This window comes from Conger conger, chromosome 9, assembly GCF_963514075.1.
Source record: "Conger conger chromosome 9, fConCon1.1, whole genome shotgun sequence".
NCBI classification, from domain to species: domain Eukaryota; kingdom Metazoa; phylum Chordata; class Actinopteri; order Anguilliformes; family Congridae; genus Conger; species Conger conger.
The window spans coordinates 32316898-32341383 of NC_083768.1; the positions used below are offsets into that span (position 1 = coordinate 32316898).

Here is a 24486-nt window from a genome sequence, read left to right on the forward strand (position 1 = left end):
CTGTCGAGAAAAGGTGTTGATTTTCATTCGGCATCTGGTTTACACCTGGAACACCATGTGAGGTGACATGCTGTCCAAATATTGTCTTCAACATCAGGGAAAGAATTAAACGAGCAGACACTATACCGCCCTGCCAGACTAGGACTGCAAATCCCTTCTCCGAACAGCAATTATGAGGTCACATACTTATTTTTGTCAAAGTAAAAGCGCTTGGTGCTCTTTAAATCAATGAGAGCTGCAGTCATGGGTGTGATCCACAAGTGTGCTTTCCAGCCATGTGCACTCATACTTCTGCTCCTCCCTCGTCTTAATATGTCTCCCTTGTAAAAAGCTCAACACCTCCGCTCTGCTTTCTGCGGCCAGGTCTAAATATAGGGCACACATTGTGGACAGAAAAAGACATTAGTCCATCCTGATGGGGCCAGAATGGACCACGGTGTCCTCTGGTTGTTCACATGGAGAGGAGAAGCCAGTACTCTGAGGGCCAACATAAGCTTTCACTATTGAAACATGTCCATTGTATAGAAAAAAAAGTCACCATAGTGCATTTCTCTAACCCACAGAAAGAGGTCTCTAACCTCAATCAAATAAAGACACACTCATCCAGAAATCACTACAGCTAATGCCGGAGAGTATAGACAAACACACTGTAGTACTCTGTAGTACATGATGTCACCAGCTGCTTCTTTTCACAGCCAGACTACATAGACATGAGTCAGAGGCAAACTGTGGGTGCCCAACTGACCAATGGGGGGTCGCTAGAGAGCGATAAGCTGCAGATTCGTAGCAGATATGGTGACAGCAGTGTACTATAATGGTCAGGGAACTAGACTTGTAACTCAAAGGTCATAGGTCTGATTCCCAAGTGGGGTGCTACTGTTGAACCTTGAGCAAGGTACAGTACTTGCCATTAATTGAGTCTGTATATATCCAACTATACAGTATACTGTAAATGGATTGAATGTACAAAATACAATCTTTGTAAATCACTCCTGTTAAGAGTGTCTGCTAAATGCTCAAATGTAAAGCACTTTACCTTTTTCCTTCTGGGCCACAGTGACTGACTAAAAGTTACTTTTTGGCAGCAACATCTAGCTAGACATATACACTTAACACAAGCACTACAATTATGGGAACTCAACTGTCTAAACCAGAAACCAAAGCACCGTGAGCCCCCATTAAATGTACACTAGAGTTCTACAGCACATATTACCACAGATAAACTTTGGTTTGGGCTGTAGGGATAAACCTGTCAACCAGCCTATAAATTGTATTAATCCCTGGAGAAAGTTTTTTTTTTTGTATTTACAAAGACTTCAAAACCAGTTGCTTGAAGTTACTGGATAGTTCATAAACTCTGAAGTACGGGAATAACTTGGTTTTGGTTTTGGCCTTGTGTTTTGCAAAAGTTATTTGCATCTTGTTCTACATTCTATTCTGTTTTTGTGCCTAGCCTTTTTGGGTTAGGTCTTTACTGTAACTGAATTAGCTAGCATTGCAAGAACACTGCTCTTTCTGTTTTATAGCAGTATATCCCACAAATGAAAATCATAATGAATGCTGGAGTATTCTATATTTTTTTTAACAATGATAATCTAAAACACATCTACTGTGGTCAGTACAAACCCCCAGGTCCACATCCTCCTCCAGCCCAAAGTCTGAGCTGCCAGGTGAATTTAATGGCCTCCTGGGAGAGAGAGAGAGAGAGAGAGAGAGAGAGAGAGAGGGAGAGAGAGGGAGAGAGAGAGAGAGAGACCTTTTGGGTGGTGATGACCTCTGGGGCAGGTATTGATCTTTTGCCTTTTTGCGTTTCTTCTCTGATCCCATGAACCGCAGCGTGTTCACAAGGCTGAGGCCTGAACGTCTGGAGTGGTTGCTTGAGTGGGTGGTGGAGGGATAATTCTTTACAGTCCTTTTCAAAAGCAGTTTTCACAATGGCTAGTCTGTACTATGTGTGTTCAAAGTGGTACTGCGCATCTCTCTGACATGTGCAGTAGATTTGAGTTGGGATCGATGCCATTGCTGCTGTAGTGACACACAGTTGCATTGCTGGTCTCTCATACCGCTCTTCTAGCAATTGTGAAGGTACTAAAATGATGAAAAGGAAATGAAAATTTTGATGAATGATGAAAATTTTATATTTGCAGAAAAGATGAAAGGATGTAGCCAATTAACTCTAAAGTGAGTGGACATACATTCACAAGTGTTACAAACCAAATATGCCAACTAATTAATGGACTGCACACAATTTACCCAGTATATTTTTTCACTGATTTCACAAGACACTGATTTTAGGGGAAAATACACATAGGATACAGTTACAGTCTAAAAATAATGAAATTGCAAGATTGATGGTGGACAGTTTATGAGTTTTCCACCCTGGAAAACCAAAATCAAGCTGAACTTGCATGGCAAGTCGAAACCACACATTTAACCTTTGGACTAAAACATGCATCGGGATCATAGACAAATTAAGAGCAGAGATTCATTTGGGAATTTGGGAAGGGGATGTCCTCCAAGTTATCACATTTGAATAACTTGGAATCTCTCTAAAGTCTCCTGTGGGATAATTAAAACAGCATTCTCCTTGCAGGGAAACAGGAGCGGGTTTTCAGCACCACTGGAATGGTTGAAATAAGAAGACACAGATGCAAGGAGAGGCCTGTTCTACATCACAGAACTTCACCTCTTCTTTGCCCCAAATGACATCATTTTAGGGGTATTTCTCCTGCCAGTGTACTGAAATAATATAATGTTCTTTCCAGGGATCACCATAATATGGCTGCTTCAATGGAAATATTTGATAGTAAATTCAGTTAAAGAGTATGACAGCTGTATACGTTAGACTGTGTAGCGTACACTCACTGAGCACTTTATTAGGAACATATTTACTTTATTACCAACTTATTCATGCAATTATCTCAAATTCAAGCTAACAGCCAATCATGTGGCAGCAGTGCAATGCATACAAACCCAGATTCGGGTCTGGAGCTTCAGGTAATGTTCTCATCAACCATCAGAATGGGGAAAATTTTTTATCTCATTGATTTCAAGCATGGCATGATTTTTGGTGCCAGACAGGCTGGTTTGATTATCTCAGAAACTGCTGATCTCCTAGGAGAGGTCAGAGGAGAAGTCCTCCTCCAGGGATGATTGTGGTCTCCTGCTCGGGAGGGGTCCGTGTTCCTGTCTCAATGATGAAAAGGGTGCGGATCTCTGGGGGTGGGAGTCATTGCATGTTTAATTGCAGTTTGAATGCGTGTCTGGTCATTTGGAGATTGTGGTGATGGGGGATCTTTACTCACTTTTGGTCATAAACATCCCACTGCATTCTCTACAGAGCTTCAGTCACAAGACTGAATTAAAATCATAAACCCATAAAACATGTGTGTCCATGACTTGGTCTGGGGCCTTTCTCATTAAGAGAGGAGGGGTGGGTTTATGCACTGCCTATTGACATTAGAAAGGCAGAGACAGTTGACAGTTTTAGTAATGCTCTTTTTTAGATTGGTTTTTGGGTGAATTATGTTGATTTTATTAGGTTCAATTTATGGTTAATTTTTATTGTGTATCTTAATATGCTTTTATCTACACTGCTTTCTATGTTTTGTTGGTCTAATTTTATGTTGTGTTATTTTATTTTTTGTATTATATTTTGGAAAGCGCTTGTGATACCATGTGCTGGAAAAGGACTATATAAATCAAGTCATTATTATTATTATTTAGGGGTGGGAAGGAGGAGGGATATGCACCATGAAATGGCTGAGTAACATTTATTATCCCCAAATGATGTAAACAGAAATGTTTCAGTAAGTGAAGTATGTGTGTCTGTGTGTGTTTATGTGTGTTTTCTTATAGGGCACTGGGTAGATGTAGATGTTGCTTGCAGTGGAGGAGCCTCTGTATAAATATAAGAGCAGGCAGGGGGAGGCTAGGGTCTCCTCAGCGACAAGGTTTCTCTGGAGATTTTTGTAGATATGTATAAATTATCATATGCTTGTCATAACAGTGCTTAACCTTACAGGACTGGATATGATGCATGTTTGGCAGTCTGGCCCCGAATGTGACCCTGCTTAGTACCGTTAACCTACTTGCTACTCAAGTGATTAGAGCCATGTCCTGATAGAGACAGGAATTCCCAAACGATCAAGGCAACAAGGAGAGCAGCTGCACGTCTGAATCATTCATGAGGTCTCCAGGCTGCTGAAGTGGGTGCCATTTTCTTTTCTCAATCTCTTAATCACCCCAGTGAGTTACTGCCAAACAGCTAAGACTTAAAAAAGCTTGTGATTGTTTACTGATATATAACCCATGCACCATACAACTTTGGATGTTTTTACAGACTTTTTATTGTCTGAGATTGAGTTTCACATGGGGCCGTGTCTCGATTTACTGTACATTACTGACCTTTAACTTGACCCTAAAGGTCTGTTGGGAAAAGTCTTGTTAATGTTTCTATCATATATTTCTTTTGGTAATAGTCTGATACTGACATCTCTCTGAAGGGTAATTTGCTCCTGGGGTCAGAACAAAGTCCCACTTGATAGAAACTGCTGTATTTGGCTGCAGAGTGATTCTCCCCACAGAGATAATATTCTCTGATTTGAGAAGGTGAAGCAGGTCTTGTTTTGAAGTTGACCCTCTCGTACAGATTTGTTAGAACAGTGCCTACACTCACCAGGAGCCCATCCTCATGCAATTTTCAGGGGCCCCAGAACAGCTACAGGGGCCCATGTCACAGAAGGAAGACGGCTTTGAGGAGGATAACAAATGTTATTGAAATGCGCAGGAGCAAAAGCCAAACGCCAGTCATCCCTTAAAAGGAATGCCAGAGATTCTGAGGAACATTTGGGAGAGGGGCAGTCGGAGAGAACAACTTAGTGCTTGTTGTCACTGACGCAAAGAATCAGGAGATGAAAATGGAAAATAAAGGCTAATTTTCTTATGACTGGACACCACCCACAGCAGAAAAGTAATGTACAGTTCAGCTGAGAAATGTATGCATGTAGACATTCGCCCAGTATTCAGTAATACAATTTATCTAGTGCATCTAGGGCTGTTCTCTGGAATATTATGACCATTATTTGAACATGCTTGCATAAACATTTGTCGATATGTCAATGTTTTGTGCAACCAATCACAGGGTTTATGGGGAAAAAGCTTCTGCAGGTGCTTTTTTTAATCTGTCATGTCTGATATACAGACCACACAGAAGATTTATTATTTCTGCTTCTTCACGGATTAATACAATATTGTGAAACAACTGGCATATTTACAATTGCATATTTAATGCTTGTCATACACCCCATGGAAACGCTGGACAGTGAACATTTATCCTTGTTTGCTGAGAACTTATAAGCTCCATTGCTAATGCAGTGCTGAAATATTTCACGATACTTTCTCTCGTTTTCATAAATGTTCTGCAAATGAGAATATGGCGAATGCATTTATGGATTTCATGTATTATTTGAATAAACCTGCTGTCGGTGATTCATCTATGAGTCATAAGACTGGGAAGCTCTGTACACAAAAAAGGGAAGATGTGGTTTGGTTTCCTTACAAAGTTATTAGCCGTTTCAGTAATTCAGCCAGGAAGGATGAGAGGACTTATTTTAGACAAAGCCTTGGCTTTTCACTCATGTGACTGAATTGCAGTGATTGGATGAAATGTTAAACCTCATAGGTTGGTTTTAGACATGAGATTGAGCCAATATAATCTCCGCAAAGCAGGTCCTTACACGAGATCTTTACATGTTTAAAGGAAGTCTTTCTGAAACTCTTTTACAAATATTTTCTTTAAAATGGTATTGACATATATCAGCTGCCATATGCATTTGGGTCTAGACAGACATCCCCCACCATGGACTGATTCTACCTCTTGATGGACCAGAGTTGATGGACAAGGCTAAAGACCAGGCATGTTCCATGTGACATTACATCAGTAAATGTATTAATTTGCCACAAAACAGATGGCAGCAGCACTATTCATATTTTGCCTGTCCTGTAATGGAGACAGCGTGTGCAGCCCTGTCACACCCTGAAGGAGTACCAGAGACGTAATAATGTCGTAATAATGTTGTGTTTCAAATTATCCTTGTCAAATGCACACAATATGCCTGGAGACGGCTGTTGTGGATAAAGGAAAATAGCAGGCCTGAGTCTAAAGAGGCTTTTTACTGCATATTGTAAGCAGTAACTGCAATCTTTATAAGCCATGAGATCAGCTGTAAAAAAAACTCACAACTCTGTGTTCATCATCTCTTGGGTTGCACATTCATTGTTAAGTAACACACTAAATCCCCTACATACGTAAGACTAGTATTAGATTTTTGTAAAAATAAAAATGTCCGCAAAACAAAATAAATAAATTGGCAAGTTCAAATTTGTAATGGGCTACATACTGTAGGGCAGTTTGTTACTTAGTCAAAAAGAATAACATTGTTGCATGCCATATACATGTATTCCTTTTTCTGTTAAGGGCTATTTATTATTTTCTACTGCAGTGATAGTGATCATTTGTTCAGGTTGGATTACAAACACATTTTTAATTACTTTTAATAGCAATTTAGCATCCAACAACAATCTTGAATTTGACAGTATAAAGAGGCAAGACTGTATGTTTGCTGTGCAATACTGGTAAATTATGTGGATGCTTTGTTCTTTTCGTGCCATTATTTTGAAACTTGTCTTTACAGATGTTCTTTGAAGCAACAGATTCTTTCAAATAGACTCTTGTCTGTTTTTCTTTGCATTTTCTTTGCGTTATCTGCCTTCTTAAACTGTCTGTCTGGGTTTCAAACAGAGAAAAACTGGGAATACTAAGATGGTTTTAACGCTCGATTCAGACACCGGTCTTTGTTAAACACCACTCCAAGTGTCTTTCTGTCTAAAAAATCAAACTTTACATGTCAGCCCAGGATCCCCTGCTCTCCTTTCAAAGCTGGTGTAAGAGACTTCTTTATTAAGGCATACTTTGTCCCGAAAGAAACCTCCAAGAGTCTTCTTTTGAACTCTTAATGAAATTTAATGAAAAGGTTTCAGAAATGACTGCCATCTTTCATGTGGGTCGGGGAGAAGTCATGTTTGCGTGTGCACACAAGTTAGTCTTTCAAAGCCTTCCATTACAAAGTGCTACTGTACCTATTAGTCAAAGCCCCTTCTCTTTATTTTCATATTTTCAAGGGCTCTTTCTTTTGACATAATTTCCACAGTAATTGACAGGATTATTGGATAGTTATTGTGTCTGTGTGAAGATCTCTGGGTGACGCACTTGAATTACAGGCCATACTGTAGATGAAAGGAGATGACTGATCAAATCCATCTTTTTAATTTTCAGTATTGGAATTCTGTTCATGTCTAGTTTGAGCTGTGAGAATCAACCTTTGAATAGTCTTACATTTTACATTTCCAAAATGGCATAGAGCTTCCAGTGTGAAAATACAATAACATCGATAATCTGAACTTTGCTAATGCTGTGGCCAGTACACATTCATCACTATTCAGAAGGGAGATTCTGATCTTTTATGGATAATGGATTCACTGACCCCCATTAGATACTGTGGATACTGTGCTGTCAGAGTTCTGTGTTGCACAACTTCCTGCCTGGATCGATAGTCATTTTTACAGTTTGTTTTAAACATCTTCCGAGTGGCTCAGAAATAACTGGCCACCATGTCCAGTTATTCTCCGCAGTGTCATCACCTGGGACATTTCAACTGGAAAAACATGCCTTTAAGGATTTGATCTACATCAAAACCTTTTTGTCCTTTTCATGTGCTGTTGTGCATTAAGCCCTTATTAAAGGGCAGCCATTTTGTCCTCTTCATTCGCATTGACCAAATCCTGTTTCTTTTGGGACTGTGTCCTGCAGGTTGTGTGTTTGATTCACCTGTCTGACCACTGTTGCATATCTCTTGAGGTTATCAGTGACATCAGCGTGCTGATGTCATATGACAAGCGCGTCAGCATTAATATGGCTCAGGATGAAGTTGACTTGGCGATCCTCAAAGCACTGGACATTGTAAGCAGTCCCTTTATGTGAGTTGGAATGCAGAGCACTTCAGGGAAAATGCCTTCTCTCCAACACTGGCTGTAGCATTGGCTGCACTTTTCCTGTCATTCACAACTTCTTGGAGGTGATGTATAATAGTACTCAGTTCAGTTTCTCTCATCTCTGTGCAAACTCTTTAACTCCATATAAGGAGCCAGATGTGCTGGAGCAACCCTACCAAAATAGAATAAAATAATGAACAATTTGCTCATTCCCTGTTTCTGCAAAACAAAGCTTGTAGCTTGGAAAGGTTCACATAGCAACAGGTGCTTCTTTCCTAATGGCCTTCTTGAATTTTCACTGTATTTTTCTAACTCTCAGGCTCCCAGGATGAATATAAAAGAACTTTAATTGATTATGGCATGTCACCATTATGATATTCTCTTGGGAGACAATTTCTGCCATTATTTCATTTCATTCCTACAGTTTTATTCCTATTGCTATATTTTATTCCTGTAGTCATATTTTTTCCAGGTTTGTGTACTGAAAAATGGGAAAATTACCACACTATTTGAGTCTGACACAAAGTAATTTGGAAAAACTTGTCTTGGTAGGTGTCCTGTACATAAGTAACAGAGTTTTGCGTTTCAAGGTAATTTGTCAGGGAAATCTTATTGGGAATGTGGCTATAGATAACCACTGATCAAATGTAGGTGGCCAGTGACTGATCCCCAGTAGGTGGCTGGTAATCTGTAGGTGCTTGGCTTTGTTGGTTGGCTGCACCGAACTGAAGAGCACTCTTAGACTCAAGCTCAACTTAACCAGTGAGATAAACAAATTGCCTCCTGCTTCACTGAACTCCCAGTTAATGTTGGCTTGTGACAGACATGATACTGATATTGCTACAAGATTAATGGCCAACACCTTTACTGACTAAGGAGCCCTGGTTTCCTCTTTTAAAATGTATCTATAAGAATAAACCTAATTCAGCGATGTGAACAGATACCAGAGTAAATAAATACTTACGGATTACTACTATGCCATTTTTATAAAAAAGATTGTGTTTTGTGTAGTTCCATGAGTTCACACATGGGTGTCAGGGATGGAAAACGTGTCTCAGCCAACCAGGGGGCAGAAATCATGGTAAAACTGTCAATGTTCAATTTCCCATGATGCATAAAAGCCTGTGGCCTATGTAAATATAACCCACAGTTAACCCTACACCTTCCCCACCATCTTACTCTCTCTATACTCTCTCCCCCACAGAGCTCTGTCACAGACCTCATACACACTGGATTTTATTATCCAGTAATAATAATTATATAAATTAGATTTAAATATAAGTTTCTGCCTCAATGGCTTTTATCCAATCTGCAGCCAATACCCACGCTCAAAATGAAAATATTTTTTTTTTTTTGTGAGAGAACCATACCTGTGAGTCAGGATCACTCAGTTTTTGTAAAACTAAAGCTTGACCTGGCCCTCATGGTATATCAGAGCTTTTGCATGAGACTTACCACTACGGTGGTGTCACTTGGCCCAGAGAAATCAGTCAGTTTAGCCCATTCATCAGGAGAAGATAAGATTGGCTCAAGTCATGGCTTGTGGTTTTAACTACAGCCTGGTCTGTAGTCCCTTTGACATAAACCTGAGAAAGTACTGAGAGCCATTTCCCCCCCATAGCTTCAGGGAAGGTAAAAGTGTAGGAAGAGATATTTTGAGAACCATACAAGAGAGATTAATTCCTCATCCTGATACTGATGCATTACATGAGATGTAATATCATATAGTGAGACCTCCTCAAATTACAGATTTTAGGAGCAGCTTGCCAAAGGAAGGCTGAATTACTGCTGTAATACTACACTCAGTGACTAGACAAATTTTTTAGACTAATTGGTCTTCTGCTGCCAATCCCTTTTAGAGGTTTGATGCATTGTGAGTTCAGAGATGCTCTTCTGCTTACCACTGTAGTAATGTGTGGTTATTTGCGTTATTGTCACCAGTCTGGCCCTTCTCCACTGACCTCTCTCATTAAAAAGGCATTTTGCCTGCAGAACTTCTGCTCACTGGATGTTTTTTTTTTCACACTGTAATCCAAGAAGTCAAGCAAAGTCCGATAGCAGGTAATTCAAACGTGAGTGAAAGGGCAACTCCACAAAGAGAAGTCGGGGTGCAAAAACCGGGTCAGAATACAAAACAGGCAGGCGGCAAAACAATGGAAAGTATGTTTCCAGCTGGAAAGATTGTTATGTGTCTCGACACATAACAATCTGGCGGATAACTGAACAGGCAGGCTTAAATACACAGGTAATTAGCTACAGAGATAAACAGGTGTGAGTGATTAGTTACTGATAACACAGATGAGTTATGGGCTATGGAAAGTGAACAGGAACATGAAATAAAATATGCATGACTGTCCAAGACTTCAAAAATGCCTTGTCCTTAGCTGCGGTTCTTTTCTTCAAAGGCAGCACATTTTAATGTGAGCGCCTTCCTTCTGATGTATATCCTTATTGTGTGCTCTGTTTGGTAGGGTTGAAATGTCCAGATTGGATTAATTAAGTGTCACACATGTGAGGGGGCATTACTGTAAGTCATTCTTATAAATCAAAGATTGTGCATTGTGAGTAACTGAAAACTAAAATGTACTTGTGCCCTGCTGAAGTAGACATTTTATGAACACTTTGAAGCCCATTAATGTCCCAATAAGGTGTATTGGTCCTTTTTTCCAGAGCAAGGAACTGACCTGACCGTATTTTACCTGTTGTGATCAAATACAAGAGGGAGAGAATGCCTTGTATGTAAAACCATCAAAGTTACTTAGAGTAATGTTTGTAGGTGCTTTTTGGACATTCCAAGCATTTATAAATCAGCCTTTTATATAAAAAAATAAAAACATTGACACGGAATGTTCTTTGTACATCCAGAGGAACACGCTTTCCAGAGTTTGTTTTCAAATATTTCCAGATTACAGAATCAAGTTGCAGTTCTTATCCTCGTACTGAGATTTATTAACAGAATAATCTGAAGATAATCAACTGTCCATTCTTATGTCCCCCTATGATTGTCTGAAAATACAGTTCATGTTCAGTGTCCTCTTATACAGCACAAGGAGCTGAAAAGATGTGAGATGGGACAGGATTGTGATCCCAGCCATTAGAGGGCAGTCAACTGGTAGTCTGATGCAAAGAGAAAGTGTGCACAAGGCAGATACAATATTTTTGTAAAGTACCTACGGTATATCTGGAATATTACAAGTCCCAGATATATGAAAGATTAAATTCCTGCCTATAAAAGTGTTCTGAATGTTTGTTAAGCAGAAATTCAATAATAGCGTAACCATTTGAATGAGACATGCTATGCTATGCTCAATAAATTTGCTATTGATTTATTGACTTGCTCAGCTCAGATGTATCAGCAGTTCTGAGCTAGAACAGTATTTGCAAAACAGTCCATGGCAGCCTACATGACTCTTACTTTAGATATTCCTCCAGCTGCACAATTTACTGAAGCAAGCAAAGTACTATGACATTACTCAACAGCAAGGTGTCTGAACCAGCAACTCTGTGGTTATAACTCTGTGGTACTAACCTACACTATACTCCTGGGGCCTGTTCCACAAAGCAGGATTACTGTTAGCCAGATTACTCCACTGTGTAAAACCCCAGACCCTGCCCAAAACTGGAACGTGGACTGAAGTAAAAATAGATGTTCTGGGTTTCACTTTGTGCAGTTATCTAGCTACAGTAACTCAGTAAAACTGCTTTGTGGAACAGGTCATTGAACAGAATTAAGTATTCGCACCTCAAGAGTTAATTGATTTGACCTAAAGTTATGCTAATAATGGCAGGTAAAGTGATATCCTATTTCAGAACTGGCTCTAGGTTTTACCATTGCCTTCTAGTCAGTGGTATTGCACAATTTATGATGAAAGCCATTTAAAAAGAAGGGGACTTTGGTGAAAAAATATTTCTGATTTAATTTCAAGCTCACATGCTATTAGTTAACTGCAAGACAAGCCATCTTCAAGCTTTCAGAGTGCAGTCCAATCAGAGCTTTAATTAATTTATAGTAAATAACATTAAGCAGTTTAGCAGTTTGCAAGGCTGTACTGAATGTTCACAGAGTGGTTCCTAATTATTCCACTCAGTCTGTGCGCGACACAATGTTTAAAGGAACCGGCGGTCTAGTTTGCTGTATAGATATAAGGCCAATAGAGTGCAGACACTTTCATAGTCTCTTTGAGACCCTTGGAATAGGTAATTCATCTCTGATGGAAGAATTAACAACATCCTCAGAAAGCCCACTGGAAAGGCAAGTCTTTTTTTTGACAGCACCAAAGGCTGCTCTCCAAAAATAATTGGTTTTTTACCACTTAGTAAGGATAAATACAAAATTCCCTTTATGGTGTTCTTTAAAGAAACCAGTAAGATTAACCATAGAAAATAAACTCTAGAGAAGGTTTTGTTTGATGTACTAAGAACACATTGAGTAAATTACACTTGAAGGGCTGTTATATAAACACTGGCATGGCCAACCAAACATTTACCCTGAGTTTTATTTCTCATAGAAAAATCCAAGGATACATTTAAAAAAAGGTCCTCTGTAATGAAAGAAAGATGGGTTTCCTTCACTGGATAGAGATACAGACCTTGTCCGTGAACCTACAGATGCATGGCCATGATATAGCTAACATGGCTGTCCATACATTCTTACACCGAACCCTTGAGAGCAAAAGTTATGTCGGAAAAAATGTAGGTGTCCTGTCCGCTTTGAAATAAGTCCAGCCGCAGTCCATACATGAGAGGAGAAAGTGGATAGATGAATGGTATGTTGGATTTCACTTGGTGACGACCTGAGTATGCAGGAGAAATTGAAAACAAAACTTCATGGGATAGCTTCACATTTATGCATCTCATTATAAAAGCAGACATTTACAGGGCCGCCATCATCAAAATGCCAAACCTCAAGACAGTAAACAGAAAAATACAAAATGTTCTTAAAAACATGCTTCAAACATTTCAGAGAAAACTGAATTAAAGAACAGCGTAATTGGAGTTGACAAGCAGATTACATGTGTACAGTTTTCTTCATATTATGCAGCTTGAAAATTAAAAGGGTCATGTATAAGACTGAAAGCCACCCCATTCCTGGGTGGGTTTGAGAAACAGCAGCATGCTTGTTATTCTTCAGACTGTGTTTTTGTTGTATATTTGACTTTTTTCAAGTGCTGATTTTTCTTGTCATGGTTCTAAAATGTAAAATAAATGAATCAGATGTGCCTTCCTGGAAAGGAAGACCTCCAGTCGGTACAAGTGTTAAAAGACGGATCAGGACAAACACAAGACACCATTGAGCCTGCAGTGGGGCTGATTCAGGCATTTCGGATAAGGGACCTGCATTGAGCCAGGCCACCTGGAGGGGGGAGGGGTGCATGTATGGGTCCCGTAGATAGAGCTGGTAGATGAGGTGCAATCGGACTGGTGTGGGACAGGAGTGTTGACAGCTCTGGATACAGTCACTACTGCGCTCACATTCCTGCCACCGCAGTACTGTAGGGTTTTATATTACTATCTAGTAATGAATAGCCAGCATCACACCTGTTAGGTTGTACTATATATCTATCAGCCAACGAACACAGCATCAGAAAATGTTCCATTTCAATTCACATTGCCATGAGTGATTTCATGTCTTGGCCATCAAGGAAATATTTCTGTGGAGCATACTGAAGTCCTGAGCCCAAGTCCAAGGTGTAGCTTGTAGTAAAACAATCTGGTCCACACTAACCCCTTAGATCCCCTGCATTCGTCAGTAGTGCCACATCAGTCTCATAGCCTACAAACTAGTATCAGTTTATTCATCTCCTAATCCACAGCCGGTGTGGATTTGTTTACATTAATTCTCTTTTTCACGGTGCAATTTTCAATCACTATGGCAACAGGACAGACCATTTGAAAGCATTAAAAATTAAGGTTCTATCTGTATAACCCATTTTAAGATGCCATCGCTTTGCTTTTTTTCACATGTGGGTGGCAAAACAAGTGTGGGGGACCTCACCTTCTCTGCATTTTGGAAATCCATAGACTACACAAATAATGTTGGTATCCTTTTCACGGCAAGGGTCCAGCGAATCAAATACACTATAGTTTTGAATTCTAAAAAGCCACAATAATCTACCACTTCCACTTGAGCTTCTGTAACTTTGTTTCAGTAATATTTAGAGTAATTTTGACTCTTGGAAAACAAACCGCAAAGGGTTACCTTTCAGAAGAGACCAGGTTTAGTAAAAAGGCTTCAAGAATAACCCAAATAACCCTTTTATTTTGGGTATTTTCAAGCTTGTGTTAAGAAAAGGGGGTGATACTTAAGGGGTTAAGCATGTCAGACACCGTAACTGAGCACCTACACCTGGTATTATCAGCAATATGAAACATACGACAGGCTTCAGGAACTGCATATCACTTTGTGCAAGTTTGTAGTGTACATTCGCCACACTGCTGTTAATTCACGGAGCTCGTCAAACCAAGTCCACTTTTTGTTTTTGTGTAAACATATGGCACAACCAATGAGCTTGTGCTTCAGTCAGAGTGAAGCTAGGTTTAAAATGTAGGGGTCAGGGCAAAGGTTGGAGGGACACAGGAAGGTGAAAGGAACTGTAACATTCCCAGGGGTTTCTCCTGGAAGATATGAATTTATGTGTTAGGGTTTGGGTCGGACATGGCTGAAGAGCCTGGGAAAATAGTAATACACAGTTTGTCATGTCATGAGGAAAACCTACCACCCTCCATCTTTTAAACATTATAGAATGATCAAAATGCTAAACTGACTGTTTCTGAAATACAACTTTATCAGTTGAATAACATTCAAGATGATTGGAAGCAGATCCAGAAATGCTTGAAATTTCCAACCAAGAACTTCCTCCTACAGTAGGTCCCTTCATTCACACTTTCCATCAGAAAGGCAGATCAGAATAGCTACATTCACCGTCTGGATTTAAAGGATGGGAAAGGGTGGAGGGGGAGAATTAACCTCAGGCAGACTCTTCCTCTGCACCACATTCCACAGCTTAGGATAACTTTATTTAAAGCCATTTATTTAATTGCAGCTTTGAGGTTCATTTCATCTCAGTGAAGGAATTTTGACATTTGCAGTGACTCCTGAAGGGCTGGGTTTGTAGGGAGAGTGAAGACCCCCTCCAGATATCTCTGCCTCCTGAGTTCACCCCAGCCATGTCATTTACACATCGACACAGAAGAAACTGCCCCTTACTTGAATGTAATATATGGCAATATATGTTAATATATTTAGTTGGTAAATGTGTATACTATATTAAAAGAGATGCTGCAATATCTAAGAACATAATTATTTGTACTATATATTGGATACCTGAACATAATTTCTGGCCTTGATAATATGTTTTAGTTCAAGATATGAGCGTTCCGTTTCTGGCAGAAAACCTTCCCATTTTGATGCAGGCTGACAAGTATGCAGACACAGCACAAGATTTTAATCCACTCTTGAAACAAAGAGGGGAGTTTAACAGAGATACTGTAAATGTGTATCTCACAGAGCAGCAGATCTTTAAAGAGCACTGAGTTTCACGGCTGTAGTTTCACCCTCTGATATCCTAGCCTTAAGCAGACCCTTTGTTCTGTTACCCACTGCAATGAATCTTCCTCGGACTTCAAAGATACCACACAGAGCCAGATATAGCCGCAGGCAATGGTCCACCTGCCAGTCTGTTTGCACTTATCCTCACAGGCTGTAATTTTAGGAAAAGCCTAAATTTCTGCTGCCATAAGTACAGAGATGTTAAGAGCCATCGATCTTATCTTGTTTACACACAGCCGTGAGTATAGTTATACATATGATTGAACACATATTACATCACGACTGTATTTACCTTGTAAAATGTAAGGTCATGGTTTCCGTTCCTTGGGTTCTAGTACTTCCTACCCAGACAAACATTTTCTCACTGGCTAAACTCCCGCTGATTCTGTGTGTGGTCAGCGTTTGACCCTTTATGTGAACTTTGGCATGCCTACAGTGTGGTGTGGAACAGATCTCTCAGGACTTGCTCACGAAGGGCGGGCTTGCCTGGTGGTTCATGTTCCAGGTTACGCTCTGAGTTTACCGAAACACACTGTGCTTACCCTGGGTATGCGGAGCAACTGGGAATCGCAGGAATGTTATGGCTATTAGTATATTGAATTAATTTTTGGCTATTGTGCAACTGAAATTGCGGGCAGCACTGCTGAAGCTGAATTGGGCTGAGGACACAGAAGGTGCTCTGACCCATGTGCTGTGGCAGTGGAGGGTGTGTGGGGGGGATGTGGATCTGATAGTGAAATCTACACAGGCTTGGAGAACAAACTCTCAGCATTCCACTCTCAGGACCACCCAGAGGGGCCTGGTCACGCTGCCAGCCCCCACCTACATCATCCTGGGACCCTGCAGTCTTGGGTTTCGACGCACCATGGGACCGAGAGATAAACTGTCACAACACTACTTTGAACTCCAACAGCAGATGAGCGGAAAGTACCCAGAGTTCACCTCACAACACTGCTGTAGGGTCATGGCCTGATGTTATGACATTTTGAGCAGACCTAAGCGTAAAGACGGTTTTTATCTGTCAATGCAGTCTGCTACTTACATCAAGACAATACTTGTTCCACAATTGCCTGAATGAAATCAACTTACCTGACAACCTACAGCAACCTGCTTTCATTATCAGATCCACACCCCGCCCCTCCGTCGATTCCTTCAATTTCAGTCAGTCAGGAAATTGAGACAAAACCACCACCTCAAACAGAAAGATTCAATGTGTTCATGACTGAAGGAGTTCATACTGAAGTATATTTCTTGTCGTAAGGACTGTCAAAACTGATGCTGACAATCAAATGAGTTGAGCTGGGTTGAGTTGGGTTAAGTGTTCCTTGGCTTGGTTGGGGAGGGATTAGGCTGAATTGTATCCAATTCCAAAAAATGTAATCTATAGTTACAAACAATTACACTAACAAAAAACATTAACATGCAACCAGCTATTGGTAACTGGGGTTTCTATAATTTTTCTGAAAAGTTGAGGATCTAGGCTCTGAGACTCAATACTCCACACAGCTTGCATTCCTCTGCACGGGGCATGGGTGGGAAAGCACAAGCGATCACATTTCTCCTGCAGCAGATAAGAGCCTGTAGAACACATGCTTCACCCTCGAGTGCCACTCACAAACACATGTGTAAACCCAACCCCCCCCCCCCCCCCCCAAACGCACCCACAACAGAGGCCAAGTTCCCCTGCTGAAACAATTAAGAGGGGGAGACAAATCAAAGGTACGATTTTTGGAAATTAAAGGACCCTTAAAAATAGACATCTCATTAGGGTCCTGTTAGCGGCAGATGTGAATTTTGAGTGGGTGAGCACATGTCCTTATTTCCTTAAAAATTAGATCAAAAAATGTTTCCAGTCTGTGGGCTGGTGTGGCAGATCTAAGCAGGGGGCATTGTGGGATTGTAAAAAAAAAAAAAAAACATGGCTAAACATCTGGTTCCATTCGCAAAGTCTTTATTATATGTCTTGTGTGCTCTTCATAGCTCACAACTACCAAATTACTACTACTAAATCTGCATGTAGATATCAAAAGTACTCATCTGTTTTACAAATATTGTATAACATACTTTATAGAGAAGATTGCTAATTCTTACATTTTGAAAATATAGTTAAAAAGCAATAATGGTGAAAAAGCCTCATAACTACTGATTAATTAATTTAATTGCAAATAGTTTGCATAAACATACAGTATATGTCATTGCATATTCTACACTTAGAACAGCCATTTAGGAGAGCACAAAAAAAGCTCCTACAGCCCTGTGGAATCTTCCGGCAACTCCCCCTTTAGTGCAAAATCAAAGATGGCTGCTGTCGGCCATTTTGTAAATCGGATACACTATATTTGTTTGAACCTTCCTGAGACAGGATTAGGTTCAATTTTAGATCAGAAAGTTGACATTTAATCAAATTTAAACCTTGAAATTCAAGATGGTGGCTTTCGCTGGTACAGATATACTGGGTCTTTTGAACCACATGGCCTAGAAATATGAATGGGCTGTCATTCACCACAAACTTCAAATACAATAGTGTGGTTATTTTTGAATTTCAAGGTCATCTTCACAAGGTCACCAATAGGTGAAAACCGATTTACTGACATGAAGCAGGAAGCAGGTGGTTCTTTTTTTCCATAATTTTTAAAAACATTTTGAAAAGCTATTTATAGAAGCTATTTTTACAGTATCTTGCTGGAAAGAGAAGTATATATAACTGCCTGGTTTCTCCCAGTCTGTAGGCATCAACCTGGGCACAGGCAGCCACTCTTTTTCCATTCATCCTGCTGTGATGTTTTCCTGTTTTTTTATTTTCACTTGTGGAGGCTGTATAAAGGTCAACAAAACACACAGTAGGGCCTGTCAACACATACAGACAAGAAAGTAAGATTTTTATGTGGGGGCACAAGATTAATGTCTGAGAACGTTGCTGGCTCCTGGGGCCTCTGTGCTCCTGTTGGTCCTCAGGTGCCCAGTTTCTGGGTTAGCTCAAACCCACCCGCTGGCCCGAGCCGTCAGAACTCAGCAGGACCCGCTCTCTGCTGCACACAGGCAGCCTTGTCTCCCGGGCGTCCTGCGGGGGGACGAGATGGAAGCCCGTTAGCCCCTGTCCCATCAACCTAATTCAGATGGACAGTACGGCTGCAAGTCACAGTCCTGAGTGTGCTTAAAAGCGATCTCAAAAAATACATAAAAATGGTTTGTTTTCAGAAGGTTTTTAAGGAGGGACCTGTATTAATATCATATACAGTGGGTTCCAGAATTATTGGTGCCCTTAAGAAGAATGAAGAAAAAAGGCTGCATATAATACACAACACAGATAATCATCTATATGTTGGTACTCCTAACAATTATTATAAATAAAATCAAACAAAGTGAAATTAGCAATACAATTTAGTTAATCTTAGTCTAAAGGAACTGTATTGTGTCATTCCATTACTTCCTGTTTCACTAGAATATAACAATTAGGTAACAAGCATGAAAAATCCCTTAGCATTGAAAAAACCAAAGAGCTGTCAATTCAGATTGACTGTCACAAGTCTGGTAAAGGGTATAAAAGAAAAAATACATAAACGGTTAAACATACCACAATAATAAAAACAGGTTTGCAAACTTGCCAGGAAGAGGACACAAGTGCATATTATCCCCCCAAGGACAATAAGGAAGATTGTGAGGGAGGCCATAAAGAACCAAAGGATCACATTACATTATTACATTACAAGGTATTTAGTAGACGCTCTTCTCCAGAGTGACATACAACAAAATGCAGATCGAACACAGGGACAAGTGTGTAGAGAACCCGAGAGGACAGTACGGTTCCAGGTCCTAGCGTGACCTTACAGATACATGTGGAACCATTGAAGAATACATCAACTTACGAACTAGTATACCACAGTTGGCAGCTAGAATACCCAGAGTACAACAATACAATACAACATTATCTATATCTAGATATAAGTGCCATTATAATCTATGGCACAAGGCTAATCATGGTGGTGAGGTAGGTGCAGTTTAAGAATTGCAGAGATTGGTTGCATCCTGGGGTCACTAAGTGTAATAAAATGGCACTTCCATACCAACAAACTCTTAGGAAGAGTGACACGAAGACAGACCTTACTGAGCACAACAAACAAAACCAAGCATCTGGATGAGATGAGACCATACAAACCCAACATGTTGGCCATACAAACCCAACATGTTTGGTCACAAAAGAGGAATGTATACAAGGAGAAGCACCTCATACCTACTGCCGAATATGGTGCAGGGTCATTGATGTTTTGCTGCCAGTGGTTCAGGGGAGGAATTCAACGAAGTACCAGGAAATCCAGGCAGAAAATCTTGTTTTCTCTGCTAGGAAGTTGAGAGTGGGTCATAGGTAGATTGCAAACATAGATTAAAATCCATGTCCATCTAAGTCTCCAAACTTAATCCGTTTAAAAACCTGAGGTCTGAACTGAAGAGGGAGGTATCCCAAGGATATCAATGATTCTTAAAGTTATGCATTGAGGGATGGTCGAAAATTATCACAAATTATAGGAAAAGTCTCATGGCTGTCATCTTTGCCGGAGGTGGTTGCACAAAGTATTAAACTAGGGGTACCAATAATTGTAGTCTTTTTTTGGGGGAAATATTTTTTTAATTTGAAAAATCTAAGACTTTGGTTGATTCCATAAAGCACACTAATTTACACGTGTTGTAAAGAGGTATTATTTGTTTTATCAAGGGTGCCAATAATTCTGGAGCCCACTGTACATACATGTATATTTTATCAGCAGTCTATTAATTAAACGGCATGATTGCTGAGGATGCATGAAAACCTGAAGCTGCTTTCTATTCCATGTCATTATTTCATGCGGCCAAACTGTGATTAAATACTTACAATATTTTGTCCCACCCTTCATTCTTAACCCACCCATTCTGTGGATTTCAAACATAGAAGCGTGGAAGCACCTTCCTTGTGTTTTTATAGACATTTTTACTCCTGCACTGCATGTGATGTGAAGTATGGAGAATTCAATAAAAACATAAATTATTGTGAAAAGAGGTACTGCCAAGTCATGAAATATTCTGCAGCCCTCAGTGTACCAGAGTCCACGGAGCAGAACTGATCAGCACAAATAAACAAAGACAAAGGCAGAATCCCTGCTTTTCATATTAGTAATGCCCCCTACCGCACTGTTGAAAATATCTGGTCATTCTGTCATTGCTGTGGACTTGAGTAATGTTTGTTATTTTTACAGGGGTTTTTGCTGAAACCTGCTTGATTACTAAGCTTTGAAACAGCTTGATTGCAATAAGTTGCCAAAGAAAACACATAATTCCTTCCGCTAAGCACAGTACTACATCCCCCCCCCCCCCTTTAATAGCCCTGCTGCTTTTGTTTTTCTTCTCCCCTTCTAATGTGGTTCCAGTGAAAAGTAGAGATGCTGAAGCAATCCCTCCTCCCAGACCATGTGCCCCTGGGGGATCTCCCAGCCTGCACTGGGTCCAAATAGGCACTCATCTTAGAGTACAAATATGTATATGTGTGCGCATGTGTATACTGTATGTGTGTCTATGTGTTAGTGTGTGTGTGTGCATGTTTATATGTGTGTGTATACAACCCCTGGCAAGAATTATGGAATCAGCACACTTTTTTTACTTCATAGCAAGTAAACAAATCACAGATCTGACAAAAAAACTAATTTGGTTTAACAGCTGAACATTCTGGCTTCATGAAATATACCTCAAACAAATTAGATTAAAATATTTTAGTTAATGACACACCAGATCAGTAGAGAAAATTTTTTTTGAATCACTCAATGTTGAGGAGAAAATTATGGAATCACTTTGTAATTTGTATTTCTAAAACAAATACCAGCACAAGTCTGAATATGCAAATTAGTCTGCAGTTAAAAGGGAGTGTTTGCAGACCTTAACAAGCTGTTGGACTTGGCTAACTGAAAGGAAACATGGCTCAAAGAAGAGAGCTGTCAATTGAAACAATGGAAAGGATTATGAAACTCCTTCAAGAAGGAAATCCAACAGGGAGTGTGACAAAAAATGTTGGTTGTTCCCAGTCAGCTGTGTCTGAAATTTGGTGCAAGTATAAACAAAACAAATGAAAAACAAATGGGCGGAAACAGGAGTCAATGTTTGTGACAGAACTGTAAGAAATCGGCTGAATTAAATGGGATATAGAAAAGCCAATTGAAAACCAGCACTAACACCTAAACAGAAGAAAACAAGGTTGCAGTGGGCTAAAGAGAAGAAATCATGGAGTGTGGATGATTGGATGAAAGCGATATTCAGTGATGAATCACAAATCTGCATTGGCCAAAGCGATGATGCTGGAACTTTTGTCTGGTGTGGTTCCAATAAAACATACAAAGATGCCTGAAGAAAACAAACACATTTCCCCAGTCATTTATGATATAGGGTTGCATTTCAGTTAAAGGACCAGGGGAGATGGCAATCATTACCTCAACAGTCAATGCACAGGTGTACATTGAAACTTTGAACACTTTTCTCATTCCATCAATAGAAAATAGTGTAGGTTTGGTGATGAGGAAGTCATTATTCAGGATGACAATGCATCTTGCCACAGAGCAAAGAGTGTTAAAGCTTTTCTTCAGGAAAGGCATATCAATTCAATGACATGGCCAGCGAACAGTCCGGATCTTAATCCGATTGAAAATTTATGGTGGAAATGTAAAAAAATGTGTCTATGACAAGGCTCCATCCTCCATCCTGATCTGTCAACCGCTATTTGAGAAAGTTGGAACCAGCTTGATGGAGAATATTGTTTTTCATTAGTGCAGTCCATGCCTCAAAGAATTCAGGCCATCATAAAGCCCAAGGAGGGGCAGCAAAGTACTAATTGTGATTTTTTTGTTGATGATTCCTTAATTCTTTCCTCAACATTGAGTGATTCCATATTTCTTTCCTCTACTTGATCTGGAAAGAAATATCCTATTAGTTAAAATGAATGCATTTAATTATTTCAGCTATGTTTCACCAAGCCAGAATGTTCAACAAAAATTGTTTTGTGTCAGATCTGATTTGTTTATTTGCTATGAAGTAAAAAAGCTGGATGAACATCCTTTAAGTGTGCTGATTCCATCGTTTTTACCAGGGGTTGTATATATAAATGAGCTGCAATCCTCTCCTTTAGGGTCGGGTGAGGGAGACAGTCACCTCACAGGATCACAGGCCGTTCCCCCTCTGACTATCCCATTAACTTGTACCTCACAGGACTTATATCATGTACATTTTACATCTTCTTGCCTTTATACAGCTACATGAATTTACTGAGGAAACAGAGAATTCACACCCCCATTAAACACCAGAGACCGGTAACCTGGTTATAGGTCTAGTTCTCAAAGCATTATGCCACAGTACTTCCAGAACACTCCAATGTGTCTGAACTTCCTGCCCTCCCTCCTCCTCTCTTTCAGGCTGTGATCTTTCCTGTCTTTAATCTTGAATGGGAGACCAGAGCAGGAGGTTGAACACTTACAGAAGAAACTTGGTGAAAGGAGACGGGGCTGACAGGGGTGTGAGAAGTAGCCTGCTCTTTGTCAGATGTCTGAAGTCGATTATAAAGTCCTGACTCTGAGAAATGGAAATGACACTTCCCAGAAAGCCCGATGTGTTCCATGGCAGTAAATCTGGCTCTTCCGCACAAGGCATGCGTCTTTCAAGTGTGTGAAAGAGGGAGAAGCTTACTGAAGCAGACGCAGTGACCATTTCCTTTCAGGTGCAATAGCGAAACGATTTTGTACCAGTACAGAAACATTCCACTGGCCAAAATGCTTACATTTGAATAACTGAAATGCACAAGTCTTCTGAAAGCACCCGTTTCATTGACACCACTGCACAAGCTCTACTGATGCCAAATCAGTCATTGTATGATGTGTACAGGGGGACTTACATTGCTCACTGTATGTGCTGTACATTTCCCCTTTGTACAGTTAATATTTTTTTGGAAGATATTCTGGGTACAATTAATCAAAGTGCTATAATCACCTCCCCCAGGAGCTAATAACAAGTCAAATCACAAGAATAAAACAGAGAAATTGTGTTTCCTTTTTTCATTGGCAGGCTCGCATCTGGAGGCCTTTTAAAAACATATTTTTTCCTACCTGTAATCCAAATAGTTTTCATGTTGGCTAGTTAACTTGGCACTGCAGAGCATATCTGTTACAAATTAGTTAGCTAGCTAGGGTACCTGAGGAGGTGAAACATTTAACTTGTCTTCTACAGTTAGCCAACTACTCAGACAGCTGATCTTGTATAATGTATTTGATGGGATTTCTTTATAGTTTCTATATTTCTGGATAGAAATCCCATACATTATACACAGAAATATCTAAAAATAGGACTACAATAGATGAGACTATTAGACTGTTGTTTTGATTCGTATAACTGACATTTTCATACCCCATGCAGGATAATCTGTGGAGGTTAAGGATGGAGCCTATTCAGAAAGATGTTGCCGAAGGCTGGTCTGGGAGCAGACCAGAGCAGTAATGCAAAGCAGGTGTTCATCCGTGCGCGCAGAACTACCGCACGTGCGAAACAAAACCCAGAGCCTCAGTCAAATTTTTGGATGAAAATGGACAAGAAAATGCTGGAAACAGATCATGGCCAGCTGCTGGTTCTCGTTCTCAGCTTCGACTTTGACGTCATTTTCCATACACGTTTATCCTGAAATTACAGGGAATCAAAACGTCTTCTGTTAATAGTTAAGAATATGCGCATCTTTGGTGTAATACCATCATTATGACAAGTATAATGCATTTTACATTATATTTCTACTATGTAATTCAAGTTGGTGAGCACAGTATTTTAATCAACTGAAAATCTTGTAGCATATGCAAATCTGCAGCTGTAAATATGAACTTACTGAATTTAGA

At 40.0% G+C, this 24486-nt stretch overlaps 1 protein-coding gene across 1 annotated transcript in view; it reads right to left on the reverse strand.

The window, feature by feature from the left end:
• LOC133137634 (protein APCDD1-like) overlaps window positions 1–18704 on the reverse strand; it is a 30730-nt gene extending 12026 nt beyond the window's left edge. Inside the window, exon 1 of the mRNA XM_061255974.1 lies at window positions 18588–18704. Coding sequence (XP_061111958.1) covers window positions 18588–18704 — 117 coding nt within the window. The remainder of the gene's footprint in view (window positions 1–18587) is intronic.
• Window positions 18705–24486: the final 5782 nt, after the last annotated feature.